We start from the raw sequence: 23,887 nt of genomic DNA, 5'->3' as shown, positions 1-23,887 counted from the left end.
TACTATGAGAATATTTTTTTTTGTTTTAAATATTCAAAGCAACTAGCCTTAAAGCAAAAGAATGAGCGGAAACAACGATCAGGGTATTTCAAATCGTCACAGTGGCGATTTGACTGAAGTCAGCCCCGTGACGTTGTCTCATAACATCACAAGACGACATGGTGACTCACTCTCAGATCTTGATCTTTTGCTCTTGAAATCAGTGAAGAAAAAGGCCGCTGACAACATCCCAACCTGATTTTAACACACTTTTAGACGCAGACTTAACCCCAAAAGTCTTCACTTGTGCGGCGTTTTCTCTCATTTGGAAATTCCACAATTTCAATCTCATGCTCAACTTGCAACACTTCTTTCCCACAAGTGGAAAAAAAAAAAAAAAACAGCTCTTAACACTAATATAGCTTACTGTACAACATTAGTGACGGTGTAAAATGGCCGACCGCTGAATGCTGCCGGTGGGTGTATTCTTTACACAAGTGCTTCATTGTGCTGATCCGTAGTGCCTCGGCGGGGCTTCTGGGCCTGAAATAAACACGGTAGGTGCCCTCAGCCTGTAGTTTATTGATATGGGGTTCAGATCTGTAACAATGACTGCCAGCTCAATTAGCCGGCCATCCATTTGCTCACCATTTATACGTGAGCAAATCTAATGGATCTCTTGTGAAGGGAACGACTACACAGAATCGCACTCCAAACGGCATTTACATATGCTTTTATCCCAGAAAGCTTTGCGCACAATGGAGCTGAGCAAGCAATAACATGAAATAGCCAATGTCAAATTTTTCACGACACAAATTGAATATGATAAAAAAAAAAACTAATAGTTATTACTTTTATTTCTACATAAAAAAATGCATGAAAATGGATAAGTTGATTTTTTTAAAATTCAGTCTATTATAATCATGTTGTCTCAGTGACAGAAAATGAAAACGTTTGATGATATAAAACACTGTAACATTTTCATTTATGCAATCTATAAAAACCATCTGATAACCGACAGCATTCCCCATATGCACGGCACCATAGGAGCAAAAACCCTCAGAGATGCTTTGAATGCAGAAATAAAAATACATTCACTATACCTTGAATTTTACATATTAAGTGTTTTTTTTTTTTTTTTTTTAGTGGCCTGTACTTGTATGCAAGCAGTATAATGACTTTGAAGTCAGTTGACTCTGATTGCAGCTGAATACAGAGCAGAAATGATTTGACACTGGTAGAAAAATAGACGTTTACCAATAAAATATTGACGAGTCTTCTGGTCAAGATCAAGGAGTGACCGTTAAATGATTTTCATCAAGGATTAATAATGTAAAAACTTATTAAACAGTGTCTTAACCTGCCAAGAAGCTTCTTGCGAGCTGAAAATTCAAATAGTTTGGTAGGTGGGTGGACAGCCTGTCCCTGTTCATTTGACGAGCCTGAATGCCCGCAGATTAAAGCTGACACTGCACTTGAACCTTGCAGTCATCATATCATTTCACGTTCCAGCATTAAAACAGTCAGGTGAAAAGAAAAAAAAAAAACCCTCTGAAAAGCCCTTTGTTGTCCAAACACCTCCGGAGCTGGATGTGTGCGCTCAGCTCCAGAGCAAATGTCTGCTTGTGACTTGCATGAGCGGTCCTGGCGTAGCGCGGCGTTTGCGGTCCTGTTGGGCTCTCGGAGCTCCCCTGCATTAGCATAGCCTGCCTCCTGTCAGACTTGCCTAATCTGGATGGCCGCTGAAGCCGTGGCTGGACTCCCAGGCAGAGGAGAGGGATTATTACACCCATAAAAGCAGGCGTTTTAATGGCCTTTCAGATTTCCTCTGATGTGTTCATATGGCTGCGGTGCCATAAAGCACCTCATCCATCTCCCCCTCACCACAACCCCCCCATACCCCCCACCAGCCGCAGTGACCCGCTGACCCCGGCTAACCTTGACCTGTCAGGCGTGTTTAAGTACTCCCATGTGTTCGTATCGGTGATTGACCGGGCGTATGTGTACACATGCTTCATCTCGCGTCTGTCCGCTCGCGCATACCCGTGTGTTTCTCGGGGTCCGCGCCTGTTTGCGAGCCACAAATTGGACCACAGAAGTACAGCACTTCAGCACGAGACACGTCACATCTTGCAAAGCTTTACATGCACCGCAGTGATGACAATGGGCCTCTCTTGGGCGATAAAAGAGAAAGCCTTCTGTGAGTGTTAAACGGCACCTCTATAAGACACTGTGCCACCTGCATGACAGATACAACTCGCGGCTCGTGGCTCTGCCTACACATGTGGCAGACTGGGACCTGGGTTCATTACCTATTCCGAGCCCTATCTGCGAGCACTGATGTAAAAGGTAGATAAGGGGGAAGAATGAATATCATTTTCTTTCTTTTTTTCATTTCCCATGTACCTCCTTCCCCTTTTCATCCTGATGTAATTTGAAGCGCTTGAATGATCATAGACCTAGCCATCACCAAATCTGGAAAGACACGTTTAGGTGCCCTAAGGCAGAAGACAAGAATCTATTTTCACTGCACTCAAGGTCTCTGAATTCTGGGTCGACTATGGCTTCTCAACATAAAACAAGGAGCGCGCATTAATTCAGCGGCACTGATGCTCATTTTGCTAAGCTGCAAAAATATGCAAAGTTGACGCCTGTTCTTTTTTTTTTTTTTTTTTTAAGTTATTGTTCCTACCGCTGTGTAACAAATTCTTCCCCTGCAGATGTTTATCTTCTTACCAGGTACACAAAGTCAGAAGCTAATTGTAATTTTCAGTCGAGCAGAAGGTTACCAAACACCTCCGTCTGCTATTCCTGCGCCGTATTTTCAGAAAGACACTCAATCTAAATCTGTTTGTAGATTTTGTCTTGGTACAGTGCAAAAGGGGCAACTTCAGCACTGAGCAGGCAAATCATCGGGCTGTGCTCTTTTACCCTTCATGTGGTTGCACGCCGGGGCACAGGGCTGAATGATGCGTGCTTCATATTTAATGGCAGCCTTCGGTTCAGCAGGCTAAGTGATGCAGGGCGAGTCGCTGTGACTTTGGGGTGTGTGAAAGTGCTGGAGGACACGGCTCTCAGACCACTCCTTGGTATAGATGCCATTGATGTGTTTGATTAGATGAGTGGCGTCGAACGCAACATCCTCCTCTCCCCAACAGTCGCTGCTCTACAGGAGCTCCCTCACCCTTTCAGCCAATTAGAAACTTTCTATTAAACCTCAATTGCCATTCTGGGTTATGTTACTTCCGATTACAATCTGACAGCCACTTACTTATAGATGTGCACATGTAGATCTACTTCCTCCTCTCCCCCCTTTGCCACCCTCCTCTCATTACATTCAGCACACAGCATGGACACTGATCAATGGCATCTCGCCCCCTTAACAAGGCACACTTCCTTACCTTCTCTAATGCAAATCAGAATATTGGCTGGAAATCTCCTATCAGGAGAGTGCCTATTTAATGGAGTAGGCAGGTGACTGTCGAAGGGGCCGCGTTGCTCCACAATGCAAACATGTTCACGGACTCCCGGTGCAGGTTGAGTCGGCGCCGACGGAGGAGAGAGTGGGGATAATCGTGAGAAAGGACAAGGAGGGAGATCAGGGAAGAGTGATGTAACCGCTAGACAGCTGGGACCACAAAAAAAAAAAAAAAAAAAAAAAAAAAAAGGGCTGAATCTCTGCCTGAATGAGGTCAGACGGGAGAAACGGCTGATGTATATGCATTGTTAATCCTGCAGAGGAGGGGTGCTCGATTGACAAGCGGGAGCGAAACAAAAGAAAAACCAACTGGCGGTGCTGTAAATCATATTGTTGGCTTTCAAACCGCACCACGGACACACTGTAGTCACCTCGATCTACATTTGTTTGCTCGGGAGCCTTTGTCACTAAAACAATCAATATTGCATATTTTAGCTTGTGTTGTGAGTGTAATACATGAGTAGATTTCTTTTTTCTTTTTTTTTTGCATAGAATAATGAGAACTAGAGGGACAGAGGAGCAGTGGAGGAAAATGAGGAAAAAAAAATTCAGCACATGACAGCTCTGCTCTTTAACTACCTCGCAAGACCCTGCACAGCATGTGGCTGTGCTTGCACACCGAACAGGGGAAATGAGCAGCAGCCGGAAGAGGAAAAAAAAAAAAAAAAAAAAAAAAACAAGAAACGAGAAGATGGACCAACATATTTATAGCGCTAATGATATATAATGATTGATCTTTCCCCGGCTTTTCATCATTCTGTCTTTTCTGAAGTGCTCTGCCAGTGTTTTTGTGCATAGTCACATTGCTGCACTTGTTTGAGCCGACGGAGAAGTCACAGCGAGTGAACGTGTGGCAAAAGTTTCTGGGAAAACAGTTCAGTGGGAGTCACTGCGGCAATAAGGTGCAGGCCAATTACGTCTGTCAATAGTAAAACAAATGTTGCAGCCTGAAAAAAATAACTTGGACTTGAGTAAATCCCCCAGCTTCTGCAGCATCACTGACTCCCAGGAAAGAACAGCCTCATAGAGGAAGTGCACACTCTCACGCGTGCACATGTGCACACACTAAGAAGATTTGACAACGTGCACTCTCTGCATGCTTTTATGCTTCACTGACGCTGATGGAGGAGAGGAAAAAAAAAAAAAAAGGCATGGGAAGGGATTTGCCCTGTAAAGATGACACATGAGAGCCAGGGACAGGAAGAGCTTTGGGGGGAATGCTGCTATGATACACACTGTTGACATGCAGCCCAAGTGTCTCAACATCATGTCACACATGTTTCTACGGCCGATTTAGAGACAGAAGCAGGAAGTGCAATCTGGGTCAGTTCATTACGAACATCTGGAAGGGGAGCGGGAGCTGCTTTACAGATAGAGGCAAGATGGCTGTTGGACGGGCCACGGAGGCAAAGGGAATTCAACTGGGTCTTAATTAAAAGTATGTCCACCAGAGCCAGATTGTGCTGGGTGGTGTTGGAGGAGAGATCTATATCCCCTAGTATAGTCTAATAATGAGAAGAATGAACTTCAGAGACTGTGGGAAATGCTTCACATCCTCTTCCCCCCCTGCAGAGTTCATGGTAGATTCCTTTACATGGAGCGGAGTAAAATTACCCTTCAGAGCAAAGCAGCACACTGAGTTTTTTATTATGCCCCCATCTAATCCCAGGCTCTTTACCATCTGAGTGCCTAATTGTGGTTTGCCTGTAATCCCCTTGTCTGGAACTGTGCCAAGGCGACACGCCATAGGACAGATACTACCCGTAACATGGCGAGCACTGATCCAGATCCAGTTTATCCTCCCGCCACGCTCCTAATCTCAATCAATCAGTGACGTGGAAATCTACAAAACTGACATGAGGTCAGCAGTAAAGTGCAATTTGTTGTTTCTGCTGTTGCGGTTTGCCAGGGTGAAGGCCGGGCTAGTGTTCCAGCCGCCGTCAGGCTGAACTGGAGACAGATTGGCCATCATGCAACAAAATTAATTTCACTGACACTGCAAGATCCAAATCGAGATCACTCCAAGAAATAAGCATTTAAACCGTGAAATTAAACATAATGGTTCCTATATTCATCTGAAGACTCTGCCACAATTACCTTTTGTTATATTCTTACCCACATTTGCTGGAATAAAGTAGGTAATGTAAGCAATAAGCTTGGCATAGCTCAGTGTGTTAAATTTAGGTTATGCAAGACTATCCTTTAGATGCACATATAGATTGTGTTATTGCGTGATACAATATGAATTTAACATAACCAGAGGCAGAACACTTACAACTAACTGGGAGCTTTTTCCAAACCCATAAGAAAAAAAAGTGGCATTAAATTCTTACTTTTTAAAGGGTGAATAGTGAAATGCTGTTTTGCTGTTACGAGATAGCAACGTGTCACTAATGCACCTGGACCGCATATCTTCCTCAGACCTGCACAACCTTCAGCAGATGGGTGCGCTGATCTAAAAAGATGCTTGCATTTAGATGAGCGTATTTGGACGAGGATGTAAAAACTGTGTTCGTCGCAAAGTAGCGGAGGCACTTGCACTGCTCTTGGCATCTCTTTTTGCTGGGTGTAAAAACAGAAGCCGCTTTCTTTTCTCATAACAGCAGATAATTTCCTGACAGGACAACTAATGAATTCCATCTGTATCGACAAATTGCAGCTTTGTATCTGTTGACACAAGATGGCTGCCGGGGAGAGAAGACAGCTGTTAAGTCCGAGCATCGCTGACGGACCTCAGTGCTTTCCTCGAGGAGCCAAAACAGCTGACATCAGTCCATCTGCGCCGCGCTGCCATTAGCGGTTCAAGGTTCTCGCGGGCAGACGAGTGAAATGTAAATGCCACCTGATTGGACGGCGGATGATATAGAGACGGAGAGAGAACAGAACAAGGCCTCAGACAGCATCCCATTCGGGATGGGATCAATACCGCTCTGGTTACAGGCATTGCCAAATTAAATTTTAGTTGTGAGAAATGATTACTAGTAGTCATACAAAATGGCCATGCTTTGCGATGTGTGTGGGTGAAATTGAGCATGGTTGGAAGCACGAGTCACCCTGGGCACGAGTGATCGACTGGGTCCAGGCCGAGACAATCAATACAGCCGAGGGCAAGAGTTTGATATGCCTCCCTGATAAGTCTTTGTGTCTTCAGGGTCTTGGCATAATAGAGCATAGATAGTATTTCCAGGCAAACACACACGCACGCACGCACACGCATACACACACATAAGTATACAGAGCGGCAGGCAGCCATGCACATATACTCAACCCAAACAGTCAGCCAAGCACGAAAAGCACAGCACACATTCTGGAGGAACATTTAATCTTCCTCAGATTCAATATGTCTCAGGTTTTTCAGACTGAGACCCAGGAAGTCCAGGCAAAAATGTCTCAGCTGAAAAATGCCTTTTCTGTCCTGTACTATCAATTGTCGAGTTTCCTTTTTCCCGCAGCTCCTTTTCAGTAGAAGTGAATTTAAAAGGGCAGAAATTGATTATTTCTTACGACTTTCTAATAGTGAGTCTGTTACTGTGAAATAGTGGGTTTTACCTAAACCACCAATTCAGCTCAATTTAAGTGGGATTATATTTGCAATTAAAAAACGCAACAAACAAAAGCAAAATAAAACAGTAGTATGATTAATACTTCAAACTGTGATATCTGATTATCTTTAGCATTTCCAGTATTTTCAATGTTATGATAACTCCTAAGCCTGTGGTCCTGTAAATGATTACTTATAGATAGATAGATGGATGAATAAATAAATAAATAAATAAATAAATAAATAAATAAATAAATAAATAACTGAAGTTGCCCAGAGTGTGAACCCATCCCAATAGTCAGTTAGAATATCTCAAAATCCATAATATCTAAATGATTCAGTTTCAGGCCAGGGTAACTTTCACCAAATGAAAAAACTCAATTATTAATGCAACACACTGCAAGTTTAAAACTATACTGCAAGAATTTTACAGATTTATCAGCGTTCACTAAATTTAGACCCAGGCGGAATCATTTCACACAATACTGCTTAAGATTAATCTAAAAGTTGTTAATGTTTTAAAACCTGCTGACCCGATGTTGACTTCATATATACACAATATGTATGGATGGAACCAGACCGCCACAGCCCAACACGAGCCTCACAACCACATAAACTGAGGTGAAATAATTCAGTCTTGGCTCTTGTCTGAACTGTTCAACTATTATCTGAACAAACTGATCAAATCCTGATAGTGAGATGAGTAATTTCACAGAGGTTGCGGCACTCAGGATTAATATATCTTTCATTTTATAGTTGCAATAAGAGCGAGAATTTATTCTTGGAGCTTTTGTAACTCCTCTCATGAGGGAGAAGTCGGACGCTAAAGTTCTGAAGGGGATAACTTTTGTATGTTTATTACTCAATAAATGTGAAGGAGACACTTTATTTTTCAGTGTCACAGGTTGAGTCGGCAGACCTGTGACCAGAGCAGACACCGACACGCTGACATCTAACTCTCATTTACTGTCCCGTTTTATAACAGGTAATACTTTGTGACGCAGATTATTTGATGCATGTGCAGGATGATTGATGTACCATCTGGTCAAGAAAACAAAAGAGAAATATATATTCAGAAAAAAAATGACCTGAAGTTGGTGTTACCAAGAATACCATTTTTTCTTGTCCAACAATTTGAAAGCAATTAATAATGATTCATCACAATGTTTAAAAACAAACAAACAAAACGTCCCATTCAGCGCTGTGGAAAATGAATAATAATTTGGAAAAGTGGAAAAAATGATTAAGATGGATGTGATATTAATTTTCTCTTACAAAGTAATACAAGGTAATATTTCATTTAAAGGTGAAAAAAAGGAGCACATAGAGTGCTTGTGTATCTGGGATAAACTGACATGAATTAATTAATTTCAAACCTTTCATAAAAAATAAATCCCTTAACCTCATTTGATTGTGGAAAATAGTCGAAAGTAAAATGCATTTATTTTGCTCACCCAGTCTTGGCGAAGTTGGTCCAGTAGGTCATGACCACAGCGCTGAGCATGACGTCGTTCTTGGAGAAGTTGCAGGGGAAAAGGTCGGTGGGTCCCACCATGGGGATTCCGAACACGTACGGCACCTCGTCCCCGTGAGCGGCGTCCGACCAGGCGGGCTTCATCAGGCTCTGGCAGTGGTGGTAGAAGGCGTAGAAATAGGTGGGGGATCCGTAGCGAGCGTGCAGATCAGCCGTCACCACCGACGGCTCCACCCACTGGTGGTCGGTGAAGAGCGCCACCAGCGTCTTGCGCCTGGTCTCCGGGTTGTCCCTGTCCGCCCAGTCTGTGTACATGAACTTGATGGTCTCCCTCAGCGTGTCCTTGCCCTCTGGGTACCCGTACAGACTGTCCACAAAGTCAGACACAGAGAAGTCGAAGTCGTTTCCAGACACGCCGTCCTCTGAATCCACCACGTTCTCCACGAAGCGCAGCCCCTCGCCCTGGTTGACCCCCAGCATGATGTCGTAGTTGAGGAACTCGCCCTGCTCCATCAGGATCTCGGGGTCGTCGGGGATGACGTCGCCGTCGATTACAGGTCCAAAGGCTACGTGATACCTCGCGGGCTGTATGTCCTGCTCCACAAGCTCCCTGGAGCTCTTTTTCCTCAGACAGCCCACCATGTCCAGCGTGTCCAGGACATTGCAGCCCACCTTCTCGGCCAGGAGACGGGTGTACTTGACCGGCTGGTAGTTCACGGCCCAGCTGGAGAGCGCCGACCCGCTCTGAATGATGGCCCGGTGGAAAAGACCTGCGCAAGGACACGGAGAGAAGAAGAGGGATGATGCTCGGAGTGTCACTATCAGGCAGGATAATTCAGTTATATTAAATGATAAGTATTTATTTTGCCGCTGCCATCATGAAAAGGGGGCTGTCAGCTCCGCGGTTGATAAGAATAACAGAGGCCAGACGAAACAACCCTTGTTGCCACACAGAACAATAATGGAATCATTGCTGTGATAATGAATGTGCTGATGGCCTGGTCTCACAGCCAGAGGAAGGAATCAGCACTCTGTCTGTCATCCCCTCATCTTCCATCCATCTCTATGAACTCTCCTGTTAATAAAATCTGAGTGCTTGTCAGGAGCAGATGCCGCGAGTAAAGATGCCTAAAAGCTTAAGAGCAAACAGAGGACGAATTAAAGATCGTCAACTACTCTACATCCCAAAACGTACTCGCTCCCCTCCTTGGATGAAACGCACAGCGTTGATGTGAGTGTTAAATATATGAACCTTGTTGCCCATTTCTTTCTGGGGATAATGTACTTTTCAAGGCATCTTAAATTGGATGAACCTCAAACACTGCAATTATAGTCACAGATGCTCCATTTTGCAGTCATTACACACACAGTACCTCTGCCTCCGTTATGCCTTACATAACTTTTAAAGTCATTTTTTTTTTTTTTTTTTTTTTTTTTTTACCTGAAGGATCACTAAATTCCAGAGAAGTTGGGTGGGTGGATTGCTATAAATAAAATTAGACTGTGACTTCCTACATTTGCAGAAGGAACTGTGCTGCACACTTTCACCTGGCAATATAATGGTGGCACACAATGAAAGGAGACCAGGCTGAACGGAGAGCTTCTGCTCGTATTTTAGCAGAAATAGGCATGAGTCGAAGCGAGAGACGACAAGATCGCGTAATATTCGTGTCTACGTCGGGCGTTTGCGTGTGGGTGGCCTTTGAAGAGAGTGGGGGTCAGAAAACAAGACGAACAAATCTTCGGTCTCATGGGGGTGCGCTCGCAAATTCAATTACATAGCTGCAGTGCAGTATGAAAGAAATCTGCAGTGAGGAAGAGCTCCAAAATAACAAACCTAATTTCTTCATCAATAATTGAATTGTGCTCCCTTTAAAAAGAAAAAAAAAAAAAAAACCTTCTTCACTGTCCGGGGTGGTCCTGCCTCGTCTTAGTGGCCATGCTTTGTGATCCCTGCCTTGAGAGCTCATCTCTGCGCTGATATAGTTTTCTAATTCACAAATACTGTTTTACTGATCCCAGAGAAAATCAGAGGTGAAGCTCCGACCACTTGACCACGCTGTTTTATGGCTTATAGCACTCTCGCTGCCAAAGTCAAGAAATTCCACTGAGCTCGTGATATTCAAATCCCCAGCATGTAAAGTGCTCCCAAAATGTATTTCTGCATGAAAAAATGTCATTACATGATCCCATATTCAGAGCACAAAGACTAGCAGGGGAACATACAGGCATGCAGACTCCGTTTGTGATATTTCAGCGCCGGTGTGGGTGGCTGTGTTGAGATCTTTGTGTTTATGAGGTAAACAGCAGACTTAAGTGCCAGATATATCACTATGGTAGTCTTAATCAGAGGCGACGGGGGGCTTATTTCTTCTTGGCGAAGACGAAGTGTTTATTTTCAGTGCTATTTACATTTATTTGTTTTCAAGTAGTAAGTGGAATTAATGTGTCTGGGTGAGTGAACTGCAAAATGTTTCTGTGCCGAGTGTGTTTACGTGTATAAGTCACACTGTTGTGTATCTGAACTATGATTTTGGGGGATAAATGTGTCGGCTGGTGGATTTTGATACATGTCTTGCCACCAGGTTTTGTTCGACCGTTCCTCGGTGTATATGAGTCATATTTAATGTCTGTGTTTCTGCGGCATGTGGCTCTTTCCACGTGGATGAGACCATCCGGTTCGCCCTGATGCCGCCCCTCCAGCCGTCCTGTGGTTGTGCGTCTCTACAGGATGGTGGCCCGCGCCGTGTCCCAGGGAGCGGAAGCAGATGTCGAGGGTTTCACCCACTTGAAAGCATTAGAGGGGCAGTCACAAGATGAAAGATGGCCGCTTGGAGGCAGAGAGGGGGGCTGGGGCTTAATCCTGACATCCCTCCCTTCTTTTCCTCCTCGATCCTCCCTTTCCTCCCCCCCCCTCACTCTTTAGCGGTATTGCCTCCCTTCACATCTCCACTCAGATTGCGATGTGCAAACAGAGCCAGTCATGGTGCAGGGAGTCTGTCCTGAATCCCAATGCCGCCAGCCATGCCACAGCCACTTTCTGAACGTCTTTGATCAGAAGTTGCTGCAGGAAACCGCTTGCCAGCAGAGAAGTTCCTGTGATTGCCAGGGCGATTTGACAGACATACGTATATCAAATCCATTTGCGGTAATTGAGGAGTAGCTGGAGGAGCCTGAATGTAACTTGGCCCCGTGTGTACCTGCACCCCCGGACTAACAGATGGCCTGCTGCCGAGCCAGGTTGACACTCCTGGATTTATCTCCTGCTTTGGTTGATGAAAGGGAGGAAGAGTGACTGAGGCTTCACTATTGTTTGTTGAGAAACATATAAATCCGGTGCGCACGAGCTGTCACTGGACAGATAAATATGTATTAGAGCTGTGTGTGATGAGCCCCACTGTGGGAGGAAGCTCACTGGGGAAGGTCAGAGGGAGAAGAGAGGAGAACACAGGCTTTATCAGGCACTGAGGGATTCCACTAATTATCCACACTGGGAGGTGTACACGTGTGTGAGCTCATGTGCGTGTTTATGCGTGCGCTGGGTTTGATTGATAAGGCACGGAAATGATGAATAGACAGACGGATGACAGGCGTCAACATGACGGAGGTTAACTTTTGGTGACATTGTTTTGTCTTCCGCATCCATCGTGACATCCATGCGGCGCACGGTTGCTCACTCAACATCCCAATGAATTAAACAGGGAGCGCATGACGCAGCGTCGACACGTGTGCCACAGTCACATCTCGCATGTTTTACTTTGCAAAAAGCAACAGATAGCCCTATCGCTATCTGCCTGCGCTTGACATGTGAGAACCCGACACCCAAACTGTGAGCAGATCCATCAAATCGTAGCATCGCTGGCAGATTGAGGTCACACTGAATTATGACTGGAGCTCCAAGGTAATCATTCACCGGGCCCCTGCTAAAACGCCGTTGCGTCGCTCAACGGCTGCATCTACGCTACGGTTTGGCGACCTCGACCGTGCGACCCGCGCCCACCCCTCACCAGACACTCGTTAAACGGGGCATGTGGTTCAGGCCAGGGATTGGTGCAGAGGCGTGTGAAGATAATTCACAGATGATAGGAAAAAAAAAAAAAAAAAAAAAGGTTTGACCTTGAGGGAATGTTGACCACTGCATTGATGAGAGTGCAACACACACCAACAACACACCCACAGGCTACGACACACACGAGTTAAATCCTCGTTTTGACAATAGCATTACGAATTAAAGGCTACTGATCACAACTTTAGGGGGTCAGCTCTGTTTTGTGGAGTGGGTGGTCTTTTCCTTTTCTTTGCCATTATAGTCTTAAACTACAGCAAATGAAACAAATTTAAATTACAAAAAAAAGTAACAATGGAAACTCAGAGATAATTCTATTCTAATACATCTACAACTGATCTTAAAAGGCTTATCAATAATATCTTGGGATACATTAGAGAATTCAGCATTCTAATGAAATTAATGAAACACCTGGAACAAAAAACATGACGCGGCTACCTGCGGATCCTCCTGGTTAAAGGGGCACTTATTTCCCCAACTGTAGCCACTTTTACATATTTCACGTTTCACTCACTTAACTAGAGGTAGTATTCTTTAACTGTCTAAATTCTGCTGATGCTCGCCGGCGCGGTGTGAGAACGCCCCCCGCCAGTCAGCCAGCCAGCTGTGATGCTGTTAGAGGTGAAAGGCTGATTATGGAAGCCGATTCCAGTAAAATGTCCTTGTTGTGTTTACATTTGAAGGATGCTAATCAGGAGTGCCATTGCGCACTCCTGACTTCAACGTTGTGGGATCCTGAAACCTTCCAAATCCCTAAAACCCCAATAACATGGCGCCTGCGTTAAAACCAATAACCTAATGTTGCATTGAAAAAGAGCGGGCGACGTGATGGGCGTGTGCTGCATATCACTGATGCTCACGATCAGGTGGAAACTATCTGCTTATGTGAGAGTTCAGAGCGAAGATGATGATGGCAGTTAGCACCTGAAAAGAGGGAACTTTACGATCTGGAACAGCTGGCAAAATTTGCTTGAGCATCAGCAGCGAGTTCCCATATGCGACTGCAAAAACCATCCTGCAACGCCACCACAAACTCAACGGCGTTCATCAAACACGGGACAAAGACGGGATCGACCGATAGTGTAATAACCATCAGATGACCTTGAAAGTTTGAAAGGGGAGAGTCTCAATTTTTTGGTCGTAGTAAATTTCCTAATATTCCACATGACTTAGACAGCTAATAGGGGTGAGAAAATGTCAAGCAAGCAAACCTTATCAAAATTCTTCTCATATGCATAAAAGCCATAAGCGTGCCACAGGGACATGCCTTTCTCTCTTTTCTCTTGCATATAACTTCAAGTTGATATCACACTTTCTTTTTTCTCTTGCTTTCAATCTTTTCCTCTGCTCTATTTTTTACTCCTTTTTTTTTTTTTTCTTAACACATTCTTCCCGTCTCTTTTTCTGAGGGACCACGCTGAGTCGTTCCCTGCTGATTATTAGACATAAGCCTGCGTTCAGTGAGGCTTGAATCCTCCGAGCCATCTTACCTCCACCATCTCTCCACTGTGAGCAAATCTCCACAGACTGGCGGACTACGCAGAGCCCCCCCCGGATGCAAACAGCTCCCTCCGTCAACAGTCAAACTGGGCGAGCACTCAGCTGGACACGTTCAATAAAGGTTGCTCTACCTTTTTGCTGAATTTCGCTCACACTTGTTTTTTTTTGCCGAAAACTTTTTCGGCGATATTTTTTTTCCATAACTCCCATCTTCTCACCGTTACTTGTTTTTGTGAGTTATTTACAGCTGCCTGGGAGACAATACTTCGTATCAACCTAATGGTATACCCTGATCCACTTGCAGTTTCATAGCACTGGGTTAATGCCGTCTCCATGGCTACAGCCTGCACTTAAACATGAGTGCCTCTGGTCTGATCATGCATTAGTCCACAGCTAATTTCACAACGGTCTGGCAGCCCTGAATTAACACCTACAATATTCCCCCCCCCCACTTTTAATTCTTAGAACATTTCTGCCAAACACTCAACTTGTCAACATCTTAACAACAGTGACAGAGCTGACAAGGCCGGCGATATGCAGTATTTCATGGATTTATTTAGGCTACAGGGGTTTGTTCGCACACATTAACACATTTCATACATGGAAAAAAAAGGTGTCACACTTGTATTATTTTTGCTTGACTTACATTTCATTGCAAGCAGATTTACTCTGGACTAGTTTCATGACAGCAGAGCCTACAGGTTAGCCGCATCTTCCTCCCACTACCTGACTGTCTCCTGTCACACTGGTCGTCAACACAAAGGTGCACTGTTGCCTAATTTGCAGAAAACCTTTACCCTATCTTACATTCCAGGTGGTGTAGTAGGAAAATTTGAAGTGAGGAGCGGTGGGCTTCGAAACAAAAGAAGTGCCCTGTTCGCATTTCATCATGTCCATAAAGGGAGTGAATCTGAGGGGCCAGTGTTTTTCATCTATCAGTGTGAGACATGCTTCATGCCAGCCCTATATAATGTTGTTTGAAGCTGCTGGTCTTCTGCTCCAGCCTCTGTAGAGACTGCCTGCTAGCCTGCAGGCTGCGGCTTAGGCCAGATAAAGAGTTTGATCCATGAGGGTGGATGGATAGAAGAGGGAGGGAATGAGAAAGCAGAACAGAGGAGGGTGAGAGGAAAAAAAAAAAAAAGGAGGAGAGCAGAGGAAGGACGGGAAACATGAAGGTATTAGTGAATGGAGGAGAGGAAATAGGAAACAGCACAATGCGAGTGGGGAGGTGGGGAGAGGAGAGGAGAGGAGGGAAAAGACGAGGATAAATATGACCCCATTGACAGGCTGTACCCAGGTTTAAGGATCGATGCGCATCTGAGCCAAGCGAGTGTGATATCTCCTACCAATCACAACGTGACATCCACTGGTCAATACCGCACACTCCAGGCCTCATCATCACACATGCTGACCTCCCTCTGTCTGCACGCACAGAACAACAGGGCCGCTGCACCTCCTTGAACTCATCAATCTGGCTGCTAATCGCTGGCCAGCGCATCGCACCTGAGTCAAACGGTATTTCTGGACTAATTCTCAGAATTTAATTTAGCCCGGGTTTAGCGTGGGCGGGGTTTTACTACTCTGGGACATTTCAGATTAGTGTGTGTTTTCAGTAAAGCAGATTAAGTTAACATTTTCTTTGTGACTGTCGAAACTTTTTGCTGCCTCTGTGTTGTATTGTCCAATACAGCAAATTGGATGTGGCATTCTCAGCAGGATAATGCTGCCATTTACTTGAGCGTCCTATGTGATCCAGTTATGGCGCTCACATATAAAAGCACAAGCTTGAACGCACACTCACTCATTACGGGCTAAGTAACATCTTTTTGACACGTGAATGAATGTTAGGGCAGCTTTTAAGTAATAGCCAGAAGGCAAAATGTACTTGGGAATGTGTTTGATAGATAAAACAGTCGCATCAAAAAAGAACAATTGTTTTATTTCATTGACAATGAAAGAAATCAAGTTTATGCCGCAAGTGGAGAGAAGATTATCGATAAATGCTCAACAAAGAAAGAAAGAGATCACTCATTCAGTTTATACTCTTTTTTTTCTACCTTAAATCAATAAAATACACTTCCCTGCACTTACATTTCATTTGGCTGTTTCTTTGATGATATGTGACTTCATATGACATACATGTATGCATGCACACACACTGAATTGATTTCTTTTCTTCGCTCCCCTTGTGACCGCCCCCCCCCCCCCCCAACACACACACACACACACACACACACACACACACACACACACACACACACCAAGACAAACAGAGAGCCTGCATGGTGAATTTTTTCCATTTGCACTCATGCATGTGTCACTAATGCTGCAGCCTCTGAAAAGCAGAGAACACTTTTTCTGTGTCCTTCGAGTGCTCGCTCTCTTTGTGCTCTGGCATTTCAGGCAGTTTTCACCCAGCTCTCTCTCTCCACTGCTGCAGTGCCTGGCTTGGTATCTGTGTACACACAACAGCAACATGTACCGTCAGCGCGCCTCGACTGGGGGTCGATGTGGAAATGCGACGAATAATGAGTTATTACGGGGCTATCTGCGTGTATCTCCATGTCATGACGGTGTAAGCGGCGCCGCTAATCTCATTAGATGAGACAAGTTGTTAAAGATGTTTTCTGATTTCCCGTCTCTTTCCCGACTGAGTCCACAAATAGATTTTAAATCAGTGTGCTGAGAGGAAACGATCAGTCCTTTTAAACCCACTGAAACCAGCTTTCATGAGAGAATCGTGCAAATGGCTGCTGTGTGGTAACGGGGACAAACATCCGACTCCTGTTGTTTCTAAATATATGCACCATATTTTACACCCCATCTGCATTGTATAGCAGCCCCAAAGCTCGGCTCGTTTTTATATATGCAGCGAGCAGTGACAGCTGGAGACAAAGAGTGCACTGACTTCAAGGAGGCAAAGTACCATAAGTACAAATCAGATGTAAAATATGTCTAGCATGGGTGGGTCAAAGATATAAGTCTCACACAAATATGACAATTCAGCCATGAAATGTGAAAGGATGGGGAAGCTTCTATTCCTGGCGACATCTTGCCTACGACAGCCAGATGGGATAGCTGAAGCTCATTTTTGGGCCAAAGGAAGCTACGGAGAGGGCGCAGTTGCATTTGTGACGGACAAATTATCACAAGGGGTGTACACCCCCCTGGGGCGAGCGAAGAAGTAGAGAAAGAGTGACAAAGAGCAGGGGGGGAAGAAGAGAGAGAATCAGAAAACCAGAGAGATCAACAGAGCGAGAGTGAACGAGAGAGAGAGAGAGAGAGAGAGAGAGAGAGAGAGAGAGAGAGAGAGAGAGAGAGAGAGAGAGAGAGAGAGAGAGAGAGAGAGAGACAGCCTGGTCTAAGCATCTAAGTCTTACAAAACAAATTAGCTGTGAGCTGTAGGGGTACGGGAGGTGAAACTGAGATGGATACGCACATCTTGGCTAAAAGCAGGAGGTGGGTGGAAGCTTACTGCTTACCCTGGCCCTTTTCACACACTTCCAAAACAGCAGATCACTTGCTTATAAGCCTTTGAGTCTGGTTCAGAAAAGAATATGTCCCCGATCTGATTGTAGCTTCGACACAAAGATGAACAATGCCTATGGTTTCCATGCACACACTGGCTCGGAGCCGAACATGCGCATCCTCTCAAAATGTTCCTTTTTTTTTCCCAGGAAAGGCAATCCTACTCTAGCTTACAGAGAAAATACCTAAAGGCAGTGTTTAATATATGTATACTATACAACACACCCACATAACACCAGCGTGCATGCATGAACTTGCACAGACATACATAAACAGAATCCAGAAAGCTCATTAGAAACCACACACAGAGCACCTACTAGGCAGCAACCTTTTTTTTCCCCCTCAGACCTAGAACATCAACGACTCTTTTAATCTAAACCACCATTAATGAACCAGAACTAGAGGGGAAAAAAAACTATTCCCCTGGATGTGCTGTTATTCCCGCTCCATTCTGGAAATTATGGTGCTCTTCCTATTAGAAAGACTCCCCCTATTACCGATGCCTTTTAGGGTCAGTGGTCACACCAGCAGCATCGTCTGAGCTGATTAACTATTGTACCATGCATGAACGTGCTAGGCTGGGCGCGGGTTTCCAACGGCGTAAACATATTCTTCTGGCTGTGCCTGTGTCACTCTGTGTGTTCCCCTCTCACAACGTCTGACACCACTGTTTGCCTCTCTGCCCATTGTGCCAGTAGCCCCGCAGCGAGAAGCTGCAGAAGCTTTGTTTAATTCAAGTCGGCACACCATGCAAACAGCGGACAAAAATAGGAGGGATATCTCAATCCGGCCTCATTCCTGGACACCCATTAAAGATTAAGAAAAAAAAAAAAAAAACTCAGGTCGGGGGATGGGGGACGGAGCTTGGAAAGTGATCCTGGTTCGTGCTCTGAGGACAGCAGCCTGTCGCTTTATTGAGTACACGCATCTGTATATATCTATGTGTGCACTGGCTTGTGTGCAGGCCAGCTGCCCGTATACAACGCGCTGAAAGAAAGTGGAGGAGAGATAGCAGTGCTGTCACAACAGCCTATCCCTGGAGAGCTCTAGCTCCGGCTTCCCTGCCTCATGCTTCATACTGTAAACTCCCATTGAGTCAATTACTGTGGCAGACTCTTTAGCCACCACGGCCACTTACAGTAAGTGGACGTCGAGACAATTGGGTTATGACATGTTCTGCTGTAAAAATGGGCTTGGAAAAGTTCCATTGGCAGCAGCAGCTCTCTGAAAATCTACTCGAACAAATCAAGTCAACTGGAAACCCCAACAATTAAGAGCTATTTGTGCAGCCGATCCAAACTCAGCATTCGGCTGCTGAGCATCGATCTGCTGCAAAGCTAATCTGGATCAATCCATTCAAATGTTTTTATTTTCTTTTGGAAAAACAGAGTTGCTGAGATCTTGGCTTTTGTGATCCAGATTAAAAAAAAAAAAAAAAAAAAAAAAAAATGCGTTGACCAAAGTGTTCATCAATTTCCAAACCCTCGATTTTGCCTCCTCTCAACGAAATGATGCTGACTACACATTTATCTGTCCAACAGACGAGAAGATATATTTTAGCAAGACAAACACACAGACATATGGATGAAGTGAGACGCCGCCATCTATTCTCATTGTGTCCACTGGCAGAGGGAGGAGGGAGAAAAGCAGAGGTCATGCGAGGATAAAACAGAGGAGGAAGAACAGATGACTAAAAAAAATAATAAAAGCGATAAGACTCTTAAAGTTTTTTGGTTTGTGCTATTGTCCCTGGAGAGTATTCAAGGCAAGGAGAGGCTCTCTGCTTTGGAAAATAGCACCCTGCATGCTAACTGTGACTTTGCATTCATTGTGAGGAAGACACAGGCATCCTAATGTATCGGATGACTCATGCAACCATTTCATCTGAAATATGTGTCGCTCTCAGCTCAGTGCAATGGCTCTGAAATGATTTCAGAGTTTGATTTGGGGGAATTTAATTTCTTAGCACCAAGATATTCCCGCACACTACGAGTTAGACATTTACTTCCAAATTATGGCTGACATTCAACTGTTTTCTCTTCAGCTCAGTGTAGGAAATATTTGATTTCCACAGAAGCCAAGACAACTAGAAAACCTTGAGATAACACTGTAAGTTCATTTGTCAATGGATTCTTGTCAGTTTTATACTTTTATGGCAGTTTAGAGCAATAGAGAGAAGAAACGACCGCGTTGTGAGCCAGTCCATCGCTAAGAAGCATCAATGGCTTTCGGAACCGTTTGCTCAAAACATTTTCATTTAACTGTATTTTGCGCGGAGCTGCCACCCCTCTATAGGTTCATATTGGCTTATGATGCTCCGCAACTGAGAGTAAATATAAGCCTGTGTATTAGATTTTGGGCCTGAGATGAAATCTAATTTCTGTGAGCTCAGTGAGAAAGATTGCTTGCTGATACACATCCACACGTCCACGGCCACATCTGGCAGCCCCTATCAAATATACATGAACTTCAGGAGATTATGATATGGCTGCACCCCCATTATTTCCTCAACTCCAAAGCACATTTGTGTTCTTCGTGAGACGCTTGCTATTGAGACCGACATTTGCTTTGATATTTACAAACTTTGCAAAGATAAACACGGCGCGACAACCATCTTTTACATGGATGTGTGCCAACCTTTTGGTAACTCGCCGATCGCATGAGGATACCATTTGAGAACTGAACGCTGTAATGAAGGCAATAAAGCATGGAGATGACTTGCCTGATACATAAAAGTGACAGCTAATTTCAGTCATTGGCGAAAGCCAGCTGATAACAGATTGATAGTGTCACAAACTGTAATGGACAAGTAATTAATATCTATTGCACGGCCTCCATTTGGAACACTAATATATTGAATTTCAGATGAAACAGAAAAAAAAAACAAAAAAAAAACAAAATGACAGAAAACATCTCAATGTTTGGCACGGTGTCAACCTCATTTCAGACCGGCCGGCCTAATAACAAGCGCGATATACATTCCCCTCTCGCAGCCGCTTTCCATTTTGGCAGGACAGAATGCAGTATATTTTTACCTCCAGTCCTTTCTGTCAAGCCCTGAAAAGGCCAAATGGGTAGTGGTGGACAGTTTCTTCACCACCTCAATACCCAAAATTGTGTTGGCTGCTTACAGTGGAGTGGTGGTGCAGGGAGTAAAACACAGAGTGACAGGCCGAGGTCCCGGCACAAGGGCAAAGAGCTGTGAGCTGAGCTATGGTGAGTGCCCGCCCTGGCAGCCTCATTCACTATTTATTTGTGTGTGTGTGTGTGTGTGTGTGTGTGTGTATAGCTCTCTTCCTCTATAGGCATGGGGACACTAAAAATGACCATACACTACCCCATCGAGACTCATGTAGCTGTCTAGAAAAAAAAAGAAGTCCTGATTCAGAATATTAATTAATATATCATTGAAGCTTCCAGGGCAGCGTTAGGATAAAGGTAAGCTAAGGTATCGGGTAAGTGATGAAGCAGGGTGACGTGACAGTCAGCTCAAAAAATGAATCAAAGCAATGTCCTCAACACACAGAGCATTGGGAGGGTGTGTGTGTGTGTGTGTGTGTGTGTGTGTGTGTGTGTGAGTGCGTGTCCCTTTGTTCTTCGAGACAGGAACCCAAACCTGACTGCTCAATGACCGAACGCGATCGTGGGGAAACGCAGGGTCTCAAGGAAAGAAATCACTACAATTTCTGTTGAAGACATGTTATTTGAGTAAAGTAATGTTTGAGGTCGGTGGCTGTGGATCAGTTTCCAGAGCAGGATGTCTTCCAATGACAAAGTTATCGGTTCTATGCCCCATCGCACACCATCCAGATGTTAAAGCGTCTTGAGTTGTACCTAAATCAAGATTAGGAATCTTGCATGGTGGCAGTTGCCACTGGTCATATTGCGCAATGTGACTCACAGTAAAGAATCCTTTAGGAATGTGGATGTAAAGAACATCTACTATTTGAGTGAATTCTGTTTATCATAAGTTCATGTTAGACTAGTACGGCAAGACATAACAGGTGATTTGGAAATCGAGAAAATGAATGACAGTCATTGTACTTTCTCCAGACAGAAAAATGTATGCACAGAAAAGAATATATATTGACAGTATACTGTCTGAGAGAGAGGCGGGCTTAACATATGCAATGGGGTTATTAGTAATGTTTATTAAAGCCTGTAGGAAATGAATGCAAAGACCTATGTACAACAATGTTTGCATGCATGCCTCATGTACCTCTCAGCATCACATCTGCCATGTCTATTGTGTCTGTCCCCGTGTGTCTGCATCTGCATTCTTGCAAACTTTTTGTGCCGCCTGTGAAGAAGTGTGACTGCCTTAGTGAGGTAAGAAAAGCATTCAATAGTTGGCTTTCCGCCTCAGCGGTCACACTTCAGATTATCAGTCTTCTACATTCAAACTGTCTGTAGGCAGTGGAAGAGAGAAATAAAAAAAAAAAAAAAAACGGAAGAAAAAAAATGGTCGTGTGAGCGAGTGCACAGCTTCTTTTCTCATGTTTTTGTCCTCTTTTCCATGGTAACATGCCTCTCCTCGCAATCTCAGCTCCCATATCCTCCCCTATGTTCTCTGCTCTCTGTTGTGCCTATTGCTGCCAGTGCCAGTAGGCACACAGCTGCAGCCACAGCCACATGAAATCCCCTCGAGAGCGAGGGAGCAAGAGTATGTGGGCTTACGTATACACATGGAGCGTGTGTGTGTGTGTGTGTGTGTGTGTGTGTGTGTGTGTGCATGCGGGGAGCTGACTTGAGGTGGACAAAGCTTGTGGGGAGGGGGGGTATTTACACAGAGGGCAACCTTTAACTGCAGTCAATCCCACAGGTTCCAACCAGACAAATCTGGTGTGTGTGTGTGTGTTTGCTTGTGTGTGTGTGTGTGTGTGTGTTTGCTTGTGTGTGTGTGTGTGTGTGTGTGTGTGTGTGTGTGTGTGTGTGTGTGTGTGTGTGTGTGTGTGTGTGTGTGTGTGTGTGTGTGTACAGCCAAGTGTTCTAGTCTATCAGTTAGGCAGCATGCTGGCATGCTCCACTTTCTCAATGTCAAGCTAACACATATTCAAGCGCAACTAACGTCACAACACTTGACACATATCGCACCCACAGACATTCTTTTTCCGCGCACATTCAAAGTGGCATCGGTAGGCCCGCTGCCATTACTATAGAATATGTCAGAGTCAGCTCCTTCCACCACATAAAGAAATAACATGCAGTGCTGGTCTTTAATATAACTGAGAATTGTAACACTTGAACTGAGCAGGCTTAAATACTCTAAAAAATGCACCATCGTTACAACTGTAGGAAAATGAAACACACAGCAATGGCCTTAAATCTGAGCTTAAATGATCAGTGATTGATGTGTTTTCACAAAACTGTATTAAAGTAGATTATCTTTTTTGTTACGTTTAGTTACCATTGATGCACAATTCTAAATAAAATGGAATGGAAATAACAAAATTGCATATTTCCTGTATTTTTATGTCCTAAAAAGATTAAACGTGTGTGACGTGTGACAGTAGAAAAGCTCAAGAATAAATCAATGGTAGTTCGATTCTGTTTACGTCCGACAGGGCGTTTCTGTAACACCAATCACACAAAATCACAAGAGAACACCTCCTCACTGTAGAGCAGATTGCGGACACCTTTTCAACGGCACGACCCCATTATGACCTGGAACGGCATGTGCACAATTTTCCCTCTAGAGCCGTGAGCGACTCGGACACGCTTTAGATGGTGCCATCGTTTTAAAGTCCTGTGACCAGAGAAATGCATCAGGATCTGCAGAAATACATGTGGGAAAAAGTAAAGTTGTGTAACATCCGAATGGGAAAAAAAAAAAGCACATAAATGATGCAAAATTGAAGGGAACGTTCCTCGGATCTTAACGGGTTCAAGCACTTAATCAGCCAATCATAGTGCAGAAATGACAGCACGGCTGAGAGGATCTGTGGATGGAAGGTAATTCAAATGACTTTGAATGTGACATGGTTATCTGTGCCAGATGGTAGAGACTGAGTGCGACACCAACAGATTTTCTTCCACAGCCATGTTCAGAGTTCACAGCGAACCGGCTTAAAATGAAACAACATCCAGGCAGCAGTGGTTTTCCGGCTAAAAAAGAAATTTCTCGTTGGGGTCAGAGGTCGGAGAAGAAAGACCAAGCTCGGTAAAGCTGCCAGCGGTGAGTAAAGTAAGCTCCTCATTACAACCTGAGCATACAGCATGGGGGAAAGCTGAAGCAGATGGGCAACAGCAGCAGGAGACCACACCAGGTGCCGCTCCTGTCTGCCGGGTTCATATGACTGAGGCGACAGTAAACACCAGCTC

At 44.4% G+C, this 23,887-nt stretch overlaps 1 protein-coding gene across 3 annotated transcripts in view; it reads right to left on the bottom strand.

Moving 5' to 3' along the window:
- nlgn3a (neuroligin 3a) overlaps positions 1-23,887 on the bottom strand; it is a 97,284-nt gene that overhangs the window by 3,702 nt on the left and 69,695 nt on the right. For all 3 annotated transcript variants that reach the window (XM_030106351.1, XM_030106336.1, XM_030106344.1), the window contains one exon: positions 8,453-9,242. In XM_030106351.1, coding sequence (XP_029962211.1) covers positions 8,453-9,242 — 790 coding nt within the window. The remainder of the gene's footprint in view (positions 1-8,452; positions 9,243-23,887) is intronic.

Source organism: Salarias fasciatus, chromosome 2 (assembly GCF_902148845.1).
Source record: "Salarias fasciatus chromosome 2, fSalaFa1.1, whole genome shotgun sequence".
Lineage (NCBI taxonomy): Eukaryota > Metazoa > Chordata > Actinopteri > Blenniiformes > Blenniidae > Salarias > Salarias fasciatus.
This window is presented reverse-complemented; position numbering and strand designations above follow the sequence as displayed.